The following is a 15,558-nucleotide window of genomic DNA, read 5'->3' as shown; positions in this document are numbered from 1 at the left end:
TTACGGAGCACTACAACTGAAATGTTTCTAGTAACAATTTAAAGAGAGCTCTCTTATTCAATTATTACTACTAACAATTCCAATTGGAGAGCTCTCTAATTCAGTTGTTACGAGTAAGAATGCAATTGCAGAGCTCTTTAATTCAATTACAGAGCTCTGCAATTATACATATCTTTAATTCGTTTTTTTACTAGTAAAAATTCAATTAGAGAGCTCTGTAATTGTAATTGTTACTAGTAATAATTGAATTGTAGAGCTCTCTAATTGGAATTGTTACTTATAATAATTGAATAAGAGAGCTCTCTAATTGTAATTCTTACTAGTAACAATTCAGTTGTAATTAAAATTGAATGGAAGTCAATGGAGACAATTCATTTGTAGAGCTCTCTAATTGGAATTGTTACTAGTAATAATTGAATTAGAGAGCTCTGTATTTGTAATTCTTACTAGTAATAATCGAATTAGAGAGCTAATTGTAATTTTTACTAGTAATAATTGAATAAGAGAGCTCTATAATTGTAATTGCTACTAGTAAGAATTGAATTGTAGAGCTCTCTAATTGAATTCTTACTAGTAAAAATGCAATTACGACGAGTAACGCTGGGTACAATTTAAGCTAAACGGCTTGCCATAGTAGCGAAGCCTACTACTTTTTTTGTTTTCCAGACTGTAATCAAACATCAAATATCATAACTGTATATAATTCTGAATATAATTACTGAACTCATTTTGAATAAAGAAATTCAATTTTTTAAATGCACTAAATGCATGTTAAAATATCGATCAATAAAGCACGTGTCTTTTAAGTGCAAATGACATATTTATTAAAACTGCAATACAGGCTCTGAATAATAGGGTGCAGAAGCACTACATTTCAATGTAAAAAAGAAACACTTTATTTTCCTCCCCACACCTGTTTATTCAAGTGTCTTTCTCATCAGAAACTAAATCTTTACTGAAAGACACAACTCAAGCATTTTTTGTAACATTTTTGACCAACATCTCTCAGAGACTCATTGGCACTTCAAATTTAAATATTCATGCTACCTTTTGGTTCAAACATACATACGCAAAATATTTGTAAAAAAAAATCTTTGGGAAAGTACAGATTTAGCACAGTGATTGAAACTTTTTTGATATGTGTCAACTCACAAACATGAAGCAAAAATATGTGAAACACAAAGATATAAAGAAGTGCTCAGATAATAACTAAACAAAACCCTTGTCTTGCCTTAGATTTCAAAGAGGAAACAATTAAAAATGTTCCTTTTATCTGGGCTTCTTCATAGACTTTCTTTTTTTTTAATAAGAAATACTGAATACTAATATTTTGCAATTTGGTTATTTTGATGTGGAACTAAGCAATTCCAAAAGCATTTTTGTTAAAATGTTGGAATGAAATGTAATAAACACTGAAAAATCACAGCTGAACAGAAGCTCCAACTTCCCATTGCTGCATTCTCAATGACCCATAAAGTGCAGGAGCTCATTAAAAAGTACAAGCTACAAATTAAATACTTAAAAATGTAACATTTCTCCAACAAGCTGTCATGTTGACTCAAGGCGGCATCCTCGTAGCCTTCTTGTGCGAACATCCTTTATGATGGGAATCAAGCAGGCTATATTTTGGGTCAAAGCTAGTTGCACAGCAAGATACAATCTTAGTCCTTACACCGTCAAACTCAGGACACTCTGTTTTAGGAACACTCCGACCCCCTGCTAGAGTCGGAATAAGTCAACATCCGTGAAATCGACCTTCACTTCAAACGACTGCGAATAAAGTCAACATGGGAAGGCCATTCAGTTGGTCTCATGTGACAAGTCAAACCTGAAATTATACAAATAAGAATAGATGTAAGCAAACACTCTGTAATCTCTGTAGAGTAATCTACAGTGAACAACAGTATAGCACATACCACTGTGATACTCCTGTCTTAAGATCCAGCTGACTCAAGTCTATCTGAAGCTGAAACAGAATGGTGATTGAAATTTAGTCATTTTAAGAGGGTCTATAATGTTTGTGGTGTTGTTATCTGACACGTCGCGTGATGAATACCTTGCCAAGAAGCTCTTTTTCACGACTCATGAAGGAAACGCTGTTCTTGACAGACACTTCAAGATGTTTCTGCTTAGCTTCTTCAAGTGGCATGTCAAAATCAAATCTGTAGGAGAGAGTGAAAGATGGTTAACCTTTGGCTCTGTGTGTCATCAGATAATGATTTAATGATGTTCTTACTAACCTCTCATTGAACTCAGGTTTAAGGCTTTTCTTCTTAACACTGGTCTTCCTTTTGGTGTTCCGGTTCTTGTCCGGAAGAAGAATGAATGAGATGTAAGTGTCTGGAGGATCCTTAGAATAGGACGGCAAGTTCCTGTGCAAGAATACAGAATTATGAAAATAAACTGAGGAACATAACCAGTAATAAGGCTCTTTTTTTCCTTTAATATACATTAGTCGTTATTTTTTGTTTTTGTGGTACTTGTATGATTCCTACCTGCAGGCATGGATGGTTATAACCAATCGGTTCTCCTCAGATGAGTAGGCAACAGAGAGCTTCATCTGGGCATTCCCGGATGAACTGGCATCCTCACCTCTGTATTTGCATCCATCCACAAACATACAACCATTACATATGTCAAGGTCAGTTACTTTTTTGCCTCTACCTATGAATACTAACCTACGGTTGCAAATTAAATATAGCTCCTTTTGTGTCTCACCCTTGGGCGGGCACACTTCTGTGTCGGAGCTCACGATTGGCTGCAGCAGCTTCCTCTCCTCTGGGGATCACATGACTAGCATCCTCCGCATCACTACATTGTGCCAGCTTGCTGTCTAGGAGCTGATAAACAGGTAAGATGTTTTTATTTTACACATACTGTCAAGAAGTTTGGGGTAAGTAACATTGATATTAATATGAAATGGTTCTTGAGCACAAAGTCAACATATTAGAATGATCATGTGACACTGAAGACTGGAGTAATGATACTGAAAATTCAGCTTTGCCATCACAGAATCCCTTTTTTTTTTTTTTTTTTTACATTTTCTATATAATACAATATAATATAATATAATGTAATAATGTTTTTGGTTAAATACATGCAGTATTGGTGAGCATGTGTTTAATTCCATGTTGAATAGAACACATTATATGGAAAAAGAGTGGATGTGGATGTGGCTGAATGTAAATGTGTCTGCTGCTCAGCACATGTTGAAAATATGTGTGATTTCTAACCTTGAGTTCAGCTCTCAACAGAATCTGACTCTCAGGCATGGCTCCATCCAGACTGAACCAGCGGTCCAGCACCAGATCCTTCTCATTCAGCAGCTCCCTCAGCGGAAGCACAAGTGAACCCAGAGCCAGACCCCAGCTGTGAGAGAGCTACACACACCAAACTCACATAAAATACACTCCAGAGCAGAAAAAAGTATGTCACTATTGTCCTTCTGACATAAATGCACACCTTAAAATCAATATTTATTGTAAAATGCAGCTTCTCACTTTGACTACAAGAGTGTCTTCTGTTGGATTATGGATCAGGAAATGAAAAGCTTCATCCCACTGTGGAGAAGTCGAGCGATTGAAAACCTAGTGGGGGAAAAATGATCCCTTGTGAGTCTTTGATATATTAATAACATCAGCATAAATTACCCATGATTTAAGGGGCCTTACTTTGGTCCGGTAGGATATGTTTTTGCATGACACTTCCGCTCCCACCATGGGCTCTTTCCCGCTCTTTTTTAACTGTGAACAACATCAAATTTTGTAATGCGGGTGCTGCTAATATATTCATACAGTTCATTGAAGCGAAGTTGATGCTAACTACTGGCTATGGCAAATTAAGTAGTGACGAAATAAATGAAATATTTTGATGAAAATAAAATGAAGCTTACAGGCAGACCATGTGCTCTCTCGATATACACAAAAAAAAGTGCAACAGAGGGAACCATTTTATTCAGGTAAGACTGACGATAGTTGTAACGTAGAATCTGGATACAAAAAAAAGCACAAAACCAATCAACAAAATGTTAATATTTAATGAATTCAGATGAACAATAAAAGCATATATAAACTGTTACCTGATCAAGTCTGGTTGGATCTGAAACTTTAGGCACCCATTCCAACACAAGGTGAAGTCTTCCAGATTTCACATCATTCAGAGTATACCACTGTATGAGGAAGCCGGCATAAATAAACAAACATACAACCAGATATAGAAAACATTTAAAAAAACAAAACAAAACATGCACTGAGAGACTCACCTGATCAGTCAACTGAGCACTGATGAGGTCTCTGAGACTTACTTTAACCCTGCAAGCAGATATTAAACAATACTGATATTCATTAAAAGAAGAACTGATACTCTACATACACTAGCCAAAATATTATAACACACAACACAATCTTACCTGCCACTTTGAAACAAATCAGATTTTATCACTAGCATATTCTTAACACAAATGTACACTTGCATTGTATTTACCGTATCTTATTTTATCTCATTCACTACCCTTAAAACCATCTGTCCTCAGACCATAACCATAACATGATTTGTCAATTTTTTAAATAATCGCCCTCATTTTAATAAGGTCCTGTTATTAGCTAGTGGCACCAAAAGGTACTACATGTGTGATATCCACAGTGAGTCAAAGGAAGGAAAAAACACATTTTGTGCAAAAATGGAAGCAGGATATTGCACTAAAACATACAATGCAGTTCGAAAGTTTAGGGTCAGTAAGTTTTTATTTATTTATAGGAATTAATACTTTTATTCAGTAAGTGACGATACAGATATTTATAATATTACAAATTATATCAATTTCAAGTTTCTATTTCTATTTTATAAAAAAAAATTCACAACATCACTGTTTTTACTGTATTTTTTTATCAAACAGATGCAGACTTGGTGAGCATAAGAGACTTCTTTCAATAACATTAAAAAAATATTTTTTCCAACCTCAAACTTTGAACAGAACGTTTTTTTCCATTATTACTCAAGAATCAGTCAAATACAACTAAACTACAGCATAACATTCTAAAAGCAGAAGAGGAAGGTTGTTGTCTCACCTGCCAAGGAAGTCGTCCTGGTCAATGTCTTTATCATAAAGGTCAAACTCCACCTCCTGACCTGGGAGCTGGGTCAAGATCACCTACAGTACAAACAGGCAGGTATGCATTACTTTTGCATATACCCTTTGCAGTTTGCAGAGATGAAAATACATGTTTGAACAAGGCAAGCCAGCAGCAGTGGAGGAATGAAGCATCTATTAAAGCAGAAATCAAGATGGAATCCTTCTGTTTTGAGAAAGAAGCCATATCCCTCCATGTTGCACACAAAATAAATCAGCATGCATACCTCATAAAGTTCGTTCCAGGTGGGGTTGAGGTTCTCTTTGATGACCTGACTCTTGAAGGCTGTTCCTCCCACTCGGATCTTCACATATGGGTCACTCTTTCCCTTTACCATGCCACCCATTAAATTGTCCTTAGCGATAAGACTCTGGGCTTCCACCAGGTGGATCCGCAGAACACCCTATATTGACAATTACAAATATTGATAACTTCAAGTCTGTATTTTTTATCCGAAGTTCTACACTTCTCAACAGGCTCACCTCTGAAGCAAAATTGCTGTCTGGACTAGTGTGCTCGGGACGTTTTGAAGTAGGAGTCACATTTGTTGCCCCTGGAGATACTTCTGATTCAACATCTCCATCTCCGGGTAATGGAGACACAGGTGTGGTAAGGATGGCTTCTTCATTTAGCCACAACACCTGAAACCAACATCACAGAACTCCTGCATTATGTGTCCTCAAAGTTTTTAATCATAAAAAAAAAAAAATCAATCCTACCCTGAGCATAACTGTGATGTAGATACGGCTGGCCGGTCCAGACTTTTCTAGCTGAAACCACTGATCCATAGAGAGCTCAGTGCTGGAGAGCAAACGGGACATGGGGATAGACAGACTGCCCAGAGTCAAAGCCCTGTCATCATCCTTCACCTGGAACAGGTGGAAGCAAAGATAAACACAATTACATTGAATGGTGGGTGTTAACATAAATAGGTGTTAACATAAATATTTACAATTAAAGTGCCCATATTATGCAGTTTTAAAGGTTCCTAATTTTGTCTTGGAATCTCCTACAATAGGAATATATGCATCCAAGGTACAAATAAATGCTTTAATTTTCTCATTGCACAACAGTATCATCGCTTTTCTCGCAGTGTCTGAAACAGTTCGATAAACGATTCGGCCTCTCTAAACCACTTCTTTCTGAGAGCCTACTCTGCTCTGATTGGTCAGACGGCCCAGTCTGTTGTGATTGGTCTGCCGCTTACAGCGCGTTTCGGAAACAAAACGCATATTACGATATCTGAATTTCAGCTCCGGAGGCTTCCTCAGCACTTGTACACAGTGATACGAACAGCACAAAAAGCAGCGTCTTCTCGACATGTCGACAACATAAACCAAATTCCAGGCCTCAGCTACAACTACAGTGTTTGAGGGCTGGTCAAAGTATGTTGTTCACAGGCAGCCAATGAAGACCACAGGGTGGCATTAAAGGGAGTAAAATCAACCTAGGGTCCTTTGCACCATGACTTCGAGCCAAACACCCCCCCAGAAGCCTTTTTCCCCTTGGTTGAACATTTTTAGTACAGAACCTATTTGTACTACTGTAGAAGTTTGGTACCATTCTGGGCATTATTAGTGGGGTAATTTATGAGATACAAATTTGGAGCCAATAGCGCCTGCACTAAGCCATTCGGTTGATATCTCGAAATAAGCTCTAACTTTAATCATGTTCAACCAAGGGAAAAAAGGCTTCTGGGGGGGGGGGGGTGTTTGGCTCAAGGTCATGGTGCAAATTTAGGTTGATTTTACTCCGAACCATCCCTTTAAGCAGATTTGTTACAAACTCTATTTATTGTTCACTTTGATCTTTGAAACTTTACAGACATTTTACGTGTACTTTAAATATGCACTTGGAAGGATCATGAAAAACAATATTTAACAATATAACTATACCTACTGTACCTGGATGTCGATATCTTGTTTGCGTGGGTCCTGAATAAAAAACGTAAAGGCATCCTCCCATACTGGATTATTAGTCCCATACACCGTCTGGATTATTAATAATGAGAGAATATATGTAATAGCGTGACTCCAAAATGTATAAATATGCCATAAATGTTTACATATGATGTATAATAAGAGCGATGACATCATACCCTGCTCTCTTTGGTGGTATCCTGCACAGAAACCTGCACCATGGGGCTGGGGTCCTTGTTACCTTTTTTAAACTGAATAGAAATACATTGTACTGAATGATGTCAAAATCTAAAGCACTCTTTTAACAAAACAATAGATGTTGAAAGAAGGACAATAGTGGTTCAGGATACAAACTTACTGGTAGATCTTGAGCCCGGTCCAGATAAACAGTTAAAATGGCAGCAGAAGGAAGATCTGCTGTCTTACCAGATATCGTAATGTTTTTATTCCTCTCCAGCACCTGTATTTAATAAAAGGTTTAGTATGGAAATTAAAGGAGCAGAGCAGCAAATACACCGTTTTTTTTATAGTCTATCATGTAAGATCTTACTTCATTAAGGCGCTCTGCAGAGGGCAGCAGAGAGAGCCATTCTAGCTTGAGATGAACCTGGCCAGATGTTGCATCCTTTAAAGTGTACCACTAAAACCACAGGGAAAAAGCATTACATTACTATTATAAACAATGCTGACTGCACTGCTGAAAGGGTGGTGAAATAAATATGATCGATAGACAGAACAATAATAGAAAGGTTTCTTGGTATAAGAAAAACATCTAAAATGATATATAAATAAAAGAAAGTCAATGTAAAAGATGTACCTCATCTAAAAGAACTGCTTTCTTTACAATACCTAAATCCAGCTTCATTCTAAAAAGAAAATAATTCAGAGACAGAGGAACACAAAAAATAGGAAAGCATAGTTCTTTTATTAATAAAGACATTAATAAAATAAGAAATCAAAACAATGATACATAAGGAATATATATATGAAGAGTTCAGATGCAAAAGCCTCTAAGTGCCATCTGAAATGTTCTTCTAGAATTATCATTTTTATCAAGCTGGTATATTTAAGTTCAATAATTTCACTTAAATGGCAATGCAAATTACCTATTAATTGTCATTTAAGTGAAATTACTTAACTTAAATATACAAGCTTTATAAAAATAATCATTCTAGAAGAAAATTCCAGATGGCACTTAGAGGCTTTTGCATTTGAACTCTTCATATATATATATATATATATATATATATATATATATATATATATATATAATAAATTATTTGTTTATTTATAATATTAATCATGTTTAGATCATATTTTGATCATTTTATATTAATTCTAAGATATACATATATTTTTCTTTTTATACATAAAAAAGTATATATTATATTTATATAATTATTAATTAGAATTTAATTTATAATCTGTAATATAAAATAATACCTCCCAAGAAAATCATCCTGGTCAGGGTCTTTATCAAACACTTCCAGCTCCAGCTCCTGACCAGGTACTTCATGAACAATCACCTAACAAACACACAAACACATATAAAATATGATAAACAGCACTGAGCAGTTAACATGCTGACATCTTTAAGATTTGGAACAAATAATCTTGTAGTTGTTTTCTCTGAGCTTGTGCTTTTGCTCAATGCTCATCTGATCTCAACACATGATAGTCACATCCTGCACTACCACATTTTGTTTTTGTTTTTTCTTGCTGTTTCCAGCCGTTACAACAGTCACAACACAGATATCTGAATAGTGTTAGTAGCTTGAAAAACCACAGCTTCCTTTTACTCAGAAATGAGTGCACATAAACCACACTGATCACATGATACCCATGCACATCTCTCTCTCTCTGACCTCGTACATCTCTCTCCACTGAGGATTAAGGTTGTTGTCCACGTGGTGAGAGGTAAAGATCTGCGTTCCCACCCGTAGCACTGCATACGGATCAGACTTGCCAGATATCACCCCTTTCATGTAGTTATCCTTGGCAGCAAGGTTTTCTGCCTCCAGCAAGTGGATACGCACAATGCCCTGTCGGAAAACACAAACAAGAGTAAGCAGAGTGCATGAGGTGTGTCTAAATTAGCATATGTAATTATGTAAATGAGACACACGCCCTTGCAGTTCAACATTATGAAGCAGCTACACTGGACAAGCATGCGTGATGAAACTATGGAGTATTAAAGTACATTTGATGGATCATGAATAGTTCAAATAAGGAGGTTAATATAGTTAAATACTCCATTAAAGCACAGTGAAGTGTTACCCGTGGGAGAGGGGAACGCAGCTGTGCTACGTGCAGGTTGGCCACCAAAGGCACAGTGAGACGATTGGGGAGAACCAGGAAAGAGGCGATTGCATCCATTATCATAGTGTCCGACATGGCACTGAAAATGAATGCAAGGGGTTCGTACAGAGGATGGAACACAAACAAAATACATTTAAAATATTTGACAGCATGGCTTCTGGGTGATTATAATGGGTTAAGCTATGATAAATATGAATGACTGCATGTTTCCCTGCTTTATTTGAATAGAGGGAAGCAGATTGAATAATCAGACCAGTGCTCAACTGATTATCAATGAATGAAGCATACGAGAAGAAAGAGTTACAGTATTAACAGGTCCAGTGGAGTTGTGGTATATCTGAATCATAAACCCAAAAGACAAAACAAATGCACTCACTTCAAACCAGGTATGTCTAATAAATTGGTAAGGCCAGTCCAGTTGATGTCAAGTGTCTATGGGGAATTGAAGTAGAAACAAAGCTTGTGTAGTAAAATGGGGTTATTATGATGTGATATAGTAATTAAAATGGAAAATGCTTGACTAACAGGTCTGCGGATGAAGAACATGGTGACGGCTCCAACAAGAGGAACATCTCCAATTAGAGGTTCCAAGATCACCCTCAATTTTCCATGGAGCTATAGAAGGAGGGATACTGGTTTCAGTCAATGAGTCTTTTATCGGTTATCTTTAAGGAGTCCCATTGTCCTCTTCCTTACCTGAATGCCTTTCACTCCAGCTTTACAGAAGTACTTCTTCACCTCAACGTTAATCTCCACATCTCCAGCATAACTGCAAAACAGATAAAAAAATAGGCCTACAATAAAATAGTTTATAAAAAATTCTATAAAATAAGATGAGGTCACAACTCCAAAGTTGAGAACCTGTTTGCTAAGAAAGAGACCAAAACACTACCTGATATAAAGATCCAGTATCACCTGACGCTTATCAAACTCAGTGTAGGCCTTCACCCCAACTACCTTCAGAGGCTGTTAAAAAGTATGTTTAAACATCTTAGTCAATAGTCTGTGTTTAAAAAAATATCTCTGGCGAACAGCAATTGAGAATCAAATGTAAATATGAGAAACACATGCAAATAACTTTTATCAGGCACAGATTTGTATACCCTGTCGCCCAAGTCAACTTTGGCGAAGCTGAGAGTCTGCAGATGAGCGCTGGCGGCTCGGATCGAAGGGGCAATAGTCTCCACCAGCAGCTTTTCCAGATATTGTCCAATAAACGGCCAGGCCTGCTGCAATATCTAAGAGCCAGGACAGTTACAAACAATAAGAACTGGTGGAGACTCACAAAGATGACAAGTCAATGAAGACATTTTTGATGACAAGCATATTATATAAATATGTAATGGGATATAATTTACTCCATGAGATAAACAAACATTAGAGCATTACATTTGTTGAAACGATTCCATACACATTAAGTCTAATTTGCCAATCAAACCTCAGACGGAAACCATAAGCACTTAGGAGGAAACCCCTATAGAGCATTTATTTTCTTATCAGACTGCTGCACTCAATAAACTCTAATAAAATCCTTTTTAGATTGAGTATCAATAAAACTAGATTTTCTATACATTGGTACAACAACTTAAATCGATCAAAATCACAAAACCTGCATCATAATAGGCTGTTTGCAAATGTCACCAATTCAAGTAATGTTTAAGAGCAGTGTGTGTTTGTAGTGAGCTTTGAAAGCACATCCCACAATCCACCCTCCCATTCTCACTATCCAAACTTATTTGAGACAAACCTTTGAAGCCTGAATCCTGACAACAAGCCTGGTGTGCAAGAATAACCGTTCAACTATTTATCTTTAGGCACTGAATTTGAAAACATACACAGTGCCCCCAGGGACACAGAGCAGAAATAATGAGAACAGAGGTCACATGCACATTTGTGTATTTGAACAGAGTTTAATACCTTGTTAATCCATTCAACCTTTTCAACATCAGGGAAGTTCACCTGTGGAAAAACAAGGAGTACACTTTGAATTCCGATGTCAACACGGGCTGTATAACAGATCGGTTTTACATGCTGTATGCAAGGAGACCTCTTATTTTGTACACTCTAAGTAAATACCGTGAAGGTCGGGAGCTGTTGTTAACAAAACACAGCCTTTTCCAGGGAAGAGATCAGCTGTGCATACACCGGAATATTAAGTTCTGCCAATTCTTGAAAATACTGTCATTCTTGCACAAAAATACTTGTAAATGTATAACAAAATCTATATGGCAATGGTAGATCATATAATAGTAAGCAGAAAGAATCATAAGAGAGCATGTATAAAGCATGGTGTGTTTATAAACAAGTATTTAGTGGCAAATGAAACCTTGATTAAAGGTAATCTCTGACTTCATATTAAATGTTTAACTGTAAATAAGTAATACATTCAAATAAATACAATTAAATATAATAATAAATGTAAAAAAACTATTTTAATCCTTGATCCTCTACATAAGTGATTCCCAAACCAGGAACTTTGAGATATACATTTTTTAATATCTAGAAAAAGATATAGGCTAATACATATTTATATGCATAAATAAAGACACTGGAAAAAGGTATTAAAATATATGTAATACATATTTACCTATGAATATATATTTAAAGACACCGGTGCACTTTAAATTTAAACACATAATTTGTAATAGGATGTGGGTAGGTTTATACAAAAAAAAAAAAAAAAAAAAAAAAAAAAACATTAGTTAAATAAAGCCACTATGTAAAAGCTACTGAGGTATGTGAGGAAAGTGGTACCACTGTTTCTCTGAGCACAAGTCAAACTTTTCCAAACAATTCTCAACTTCTTCATTTTTCCCATCACCCCCTCACCAAATTCTTGCTGCAAATGGCTCATTTTGCCATTTTGCTGCTGGTGACTCAGTCCCATGAGATTGGATACTTCAATGATCCAAATATAGCAAGGGCTGGTCTGACTTTGGAATGTAATGAAGTTAATGAGGGATGGCTGGGCAAAGAAAGGAGTGAGGAGAGAAGAATATAAACATTCAACTTTTTCAGAGAGGAATGCTTATGAAAGGGACAAAACTGTAAAAAAAATGTAATTGTCAGAAGTGGCTGAAAGCAGGTTTCAAAATGATGTTGCTGTAATGCAGGGGCATGATCATGCATTCTGACTGAAGATAATGTTGTAATATTGTTATGAACACAGCACCAAAACTATGACTCACCAGTTACAACTACTTTTTTTTACCTGTCATATGTAGACTAGTCAGAATAGTGATTTAGCTTCTTTATTATTCAATTAATAATCTTACTAGTAAGAATAACATGTTACTACTACAAGCTGGAATACACATTAATAGTGCCTAATACACAGGCAGCCGTCTCTATTCAATTACTGCTAGGAAACCTGGAACAGATACCAGCAACTATTTTAATCTAACTAACTAAAGACTAAGTACTGTCATCCAGTTATTAGTAAAACTGAAATAGGTAGGCCTACCAGCAACTGGAAAGCATACTAGTCATACATTAAGTGGATAGTTACTATCTGAACTACAGGTCCTCATTAAAATTCAGTGGTAAATGTAATGGTTACCAGTCACAAGTGGTAGGCCTATACTAACTAGTGAATGGGATAGTGACTCACTAGTAGCAGCCTATAAGGCCTATATGTACTAATATGTAATGAATATCTTACAAGAATGTATGTCAGAAGTGAATAGTTTATATCTGAATTACAGATCTAAAATTCAATGGTAAATGCATTTGGTTAGCAGCAGTTCAAAATGGGATATTTACTTGTTAATGGGATAGTGACCAGTAACAGGTAAATGTACCAGCACGTAACGTTTTAGTGACTAATTGAATAGTCAGGCTACTAGTCACTATTGGAAGTACTAATATAATCAATAGTTAAATTGTGAAATAGGAAAAGATACTCTAACTAGTACTAGTACTTGGTCACTACTGGATTAGCTACTTAGTAATAACAAAAAAATAAAAAAATAGATGTTAAAGAAATATCTATAATTTGCATCATAAGTGTGTAATTATGAGAGGAAATATTCACAGGTTGAAGAATGATGGGATTGTTTTCATAGCTAACAATTTGCACTGTAAAAGTAGGGGAACAAATATTAAAATCATACCAGTAACAAGAAATCAGTCTGTCAGTGCCACGAGAGTAGGCTACCCATTCACTTCTAACGCTTGTTGTAAACAAAAATAGACCTAATAGCAAGAAATCGCATGATAAAAACGGTCTTACTGCGCAAAGCATTTGCTGCAGACTGCGGTGGTGAACGGTTGAGAACCATTCCAGAATGATACCAATTATGGTATAAAAACACTTACCCATGCCGGTAAGTCCCGTTTACTTCGAAACACCCTTGTAGGGATTACATCCTGCTCATTCTCCAAAAGATACATCGCGCTTAACAGTCGCGCTTGTTTTCCATCGCGACTGTGTTTCCATCCCGTATAAACCAGAAGACCGAGCAAAACTAAACTAATGCTGAATCCGAAATATCCAGCCAGGTAGACTGGCAGTAAGGCAGCGACGCACTTTCCGAAGGACCAGAGAACTGACACGGCGTGTTTCCCCGCGGAGTCTTGAGGCAGAGGCAAATCCGCAGCCTCCGGAGAGGCACCCGCTCTCGGCCCCGCATCATCAGATGACATCGGCTCTTTCTGCATCAAATCCTGTCTACCGTGAGCGCTAGACAATAACAACCAGGCAATACAGCTCAAAACTAACGAGTGCTATACACGTACGATTAAATATGAACAGAAAATATCTTATAATTTGTCATTCTACGGAAAAAAAAAAAAAAACAGCACCACCGTCAGCTCCTTAGCAGCGGAAAGTTGTGCATTTGTAACGTTAGTTTGCTAAGAGAAGGGCGTGTAGGGGCGTGTTTTAAAGGCTTCAGCCCTTCTCGGTTGTTAAAACCACAGCGAGAACCTTAAAATGTCTGGGTGTTGGATAATGCATATTTCACGAAGACGGCAGCTGTAAACTCAGCCATTCACCAGTCACTGAAGCCCTGTTAGAGGTGCTCTGCGCTACATATAATACTAAACGCGAAATCAGGGAGTTTAAAGTTATTTAAAAAAAAGAAAAATACTGTAAGTTACGTTAAAAATATTTATCCTCCAGGACACATTTAAGCTGTCGCGTGGGTGTTTATAGCACTGTCATGTGACAACCAATGCGGTGTGCTTTTGTACACGACACGCTAAGCAGAAAATTAACTGTTTAAAGAAGTGTAATGCAAACGAACAGTATTTTAGTCAAAATTCGACTAAATTATGTCCTACCGGCAAAGCTGCAGTGAATTACAATCAAAACACTGAATGCATTGCAAACTGTAGTCACCGAGTTTGTTCATCGAGTTTGTTGCGTAGCAACATACATAGACATTCTCTGACATCACCGAGTTAGTTGCTACACAAAACCGCAACTGAGATTTAATAGGTAGCCTAGTAATGCAACAGTTTCATAAATCTAAAATCAATGGCATTTTCTATTCAATGACATGCTTCCTACAATTACTCTGTCCAAAGATCAGAGGTAATGTCAAGAACTAATACAGCTACTACTGCGGTCAGATTACTAAAAGCACAGTTGATTTAACTTCAAATAGCTAAAGCTGCGGTCAACTATACCAGTCACTGTGGTTCTCAACCTAGCAAGGGGCCTTAATTGTTTATACAATCATTAAAATAAGATACATCTATTAGGATTTTTTTCTAACTACTATTACAACTATAATTATCTTAATCAACATCATGGATTTGACTACACTGACACTATTATATGAGATCTGAAATGGATGACACTTATGCAGAAATACTTCATGGGTTAAATTAGTTAATATAATTGATCTATACAACACAACTGATATATGAAAAATGACCAACTTTTCAGCCAAAATGAACTTTGCATTAGTCACTGTAAAGCTGCTTTAATCAATAAATGTTGCAAAGTGCTATATAAAGGAGACCATAACCAGACCTTGAACACTATGCCTGGAAATGGCTGTTCTGTCTGAGCTTCATGTTTAGGACACTATGAAACGCTGTAGTTTAAAGGAGTATAAACTATTTAATTGCTTCAGTGTAACTTGTTTTAGCACTCTTTAAGATTAACTCCACATGGCATAGGGAAAACTGGAGCAAGCACAAATCTAATAGCAGCAAACAATTGTGACCTAAACTGCTTTACA

General features: G+C 36.5%; 1 protein-coding gene across 1 annotated transcript; it reads right to left on the bottom strand.

The window, feature by feature from the left end:
• Window positions 1–803: 803 nt before the first annotated feature.
• On the bottom strand, window positions 804–14,227 carry esyt1a (extended synaptotagmin-like protein 1a). The gene is made up of 31 exons (XM_079848725.1): window positions 13,685–14,227; window positions 11,285–11,326; window positions 10,471–10,605; window positions 10,260–10,333; window positions 10,064–10,136; window positions 9,893–9,982; window positions 9,744–9,799; window positions 9,326–9,446; window positions 8,914–9,090; window positions 8,492–8,574; window positions 7,866–7,914; window positions 7,599–7,688; window positions 7,407–7,508; window positions 7,228–7,299; window positions 7,034–7,120; window positions 5,849–5,998; window positions 5,612–5,770; window positions 5,356–5,532; window positions 5,067–5,149; window positions 4,262–4,310; window positions 4,079–4,168; window positions 3,893–3,988; window positions 3,672–3,743; window positions 3,501–3,587; window positions 3,234–3,380; window positions 2,719–2,840; window positions 2,496–2,594; window positions 2,241–2,372; window positions 2,057–2,162; window positions 1,917–1,966; window positions 804–1,828 (listed from the first exon to the last, which is right to left on the bottom strand). Exons 1-31 carry the CDS (start codon window positions 14,024–14,026, stop codon window positions 1,801–1,803), a joined length of 3,240 nt encoding a protein of 1,079 aa, XP_079704851.1. The 5' UTR covers window positions 14,027–14,227; the 3' UTR covers window positions 804–1,800.
• Window positions 14,228–15,558: the final 1,331 nt, after the last annotated feature.

The sequence above is a fragment of the Squalius cephalus genome, assembly GCF_949319135.1.
Source record: "Squalius cephalus genome assembly, chromosome: 18".
NCBI lineage: Eukaryota > Metazoa > Chordata > Actinopteri > Cypriniformes > Leuciscidae > Squalius > Squalius cephalus.
This window is presented reverse-complemented; position numbering and strand designations above follow the sequence as displayed.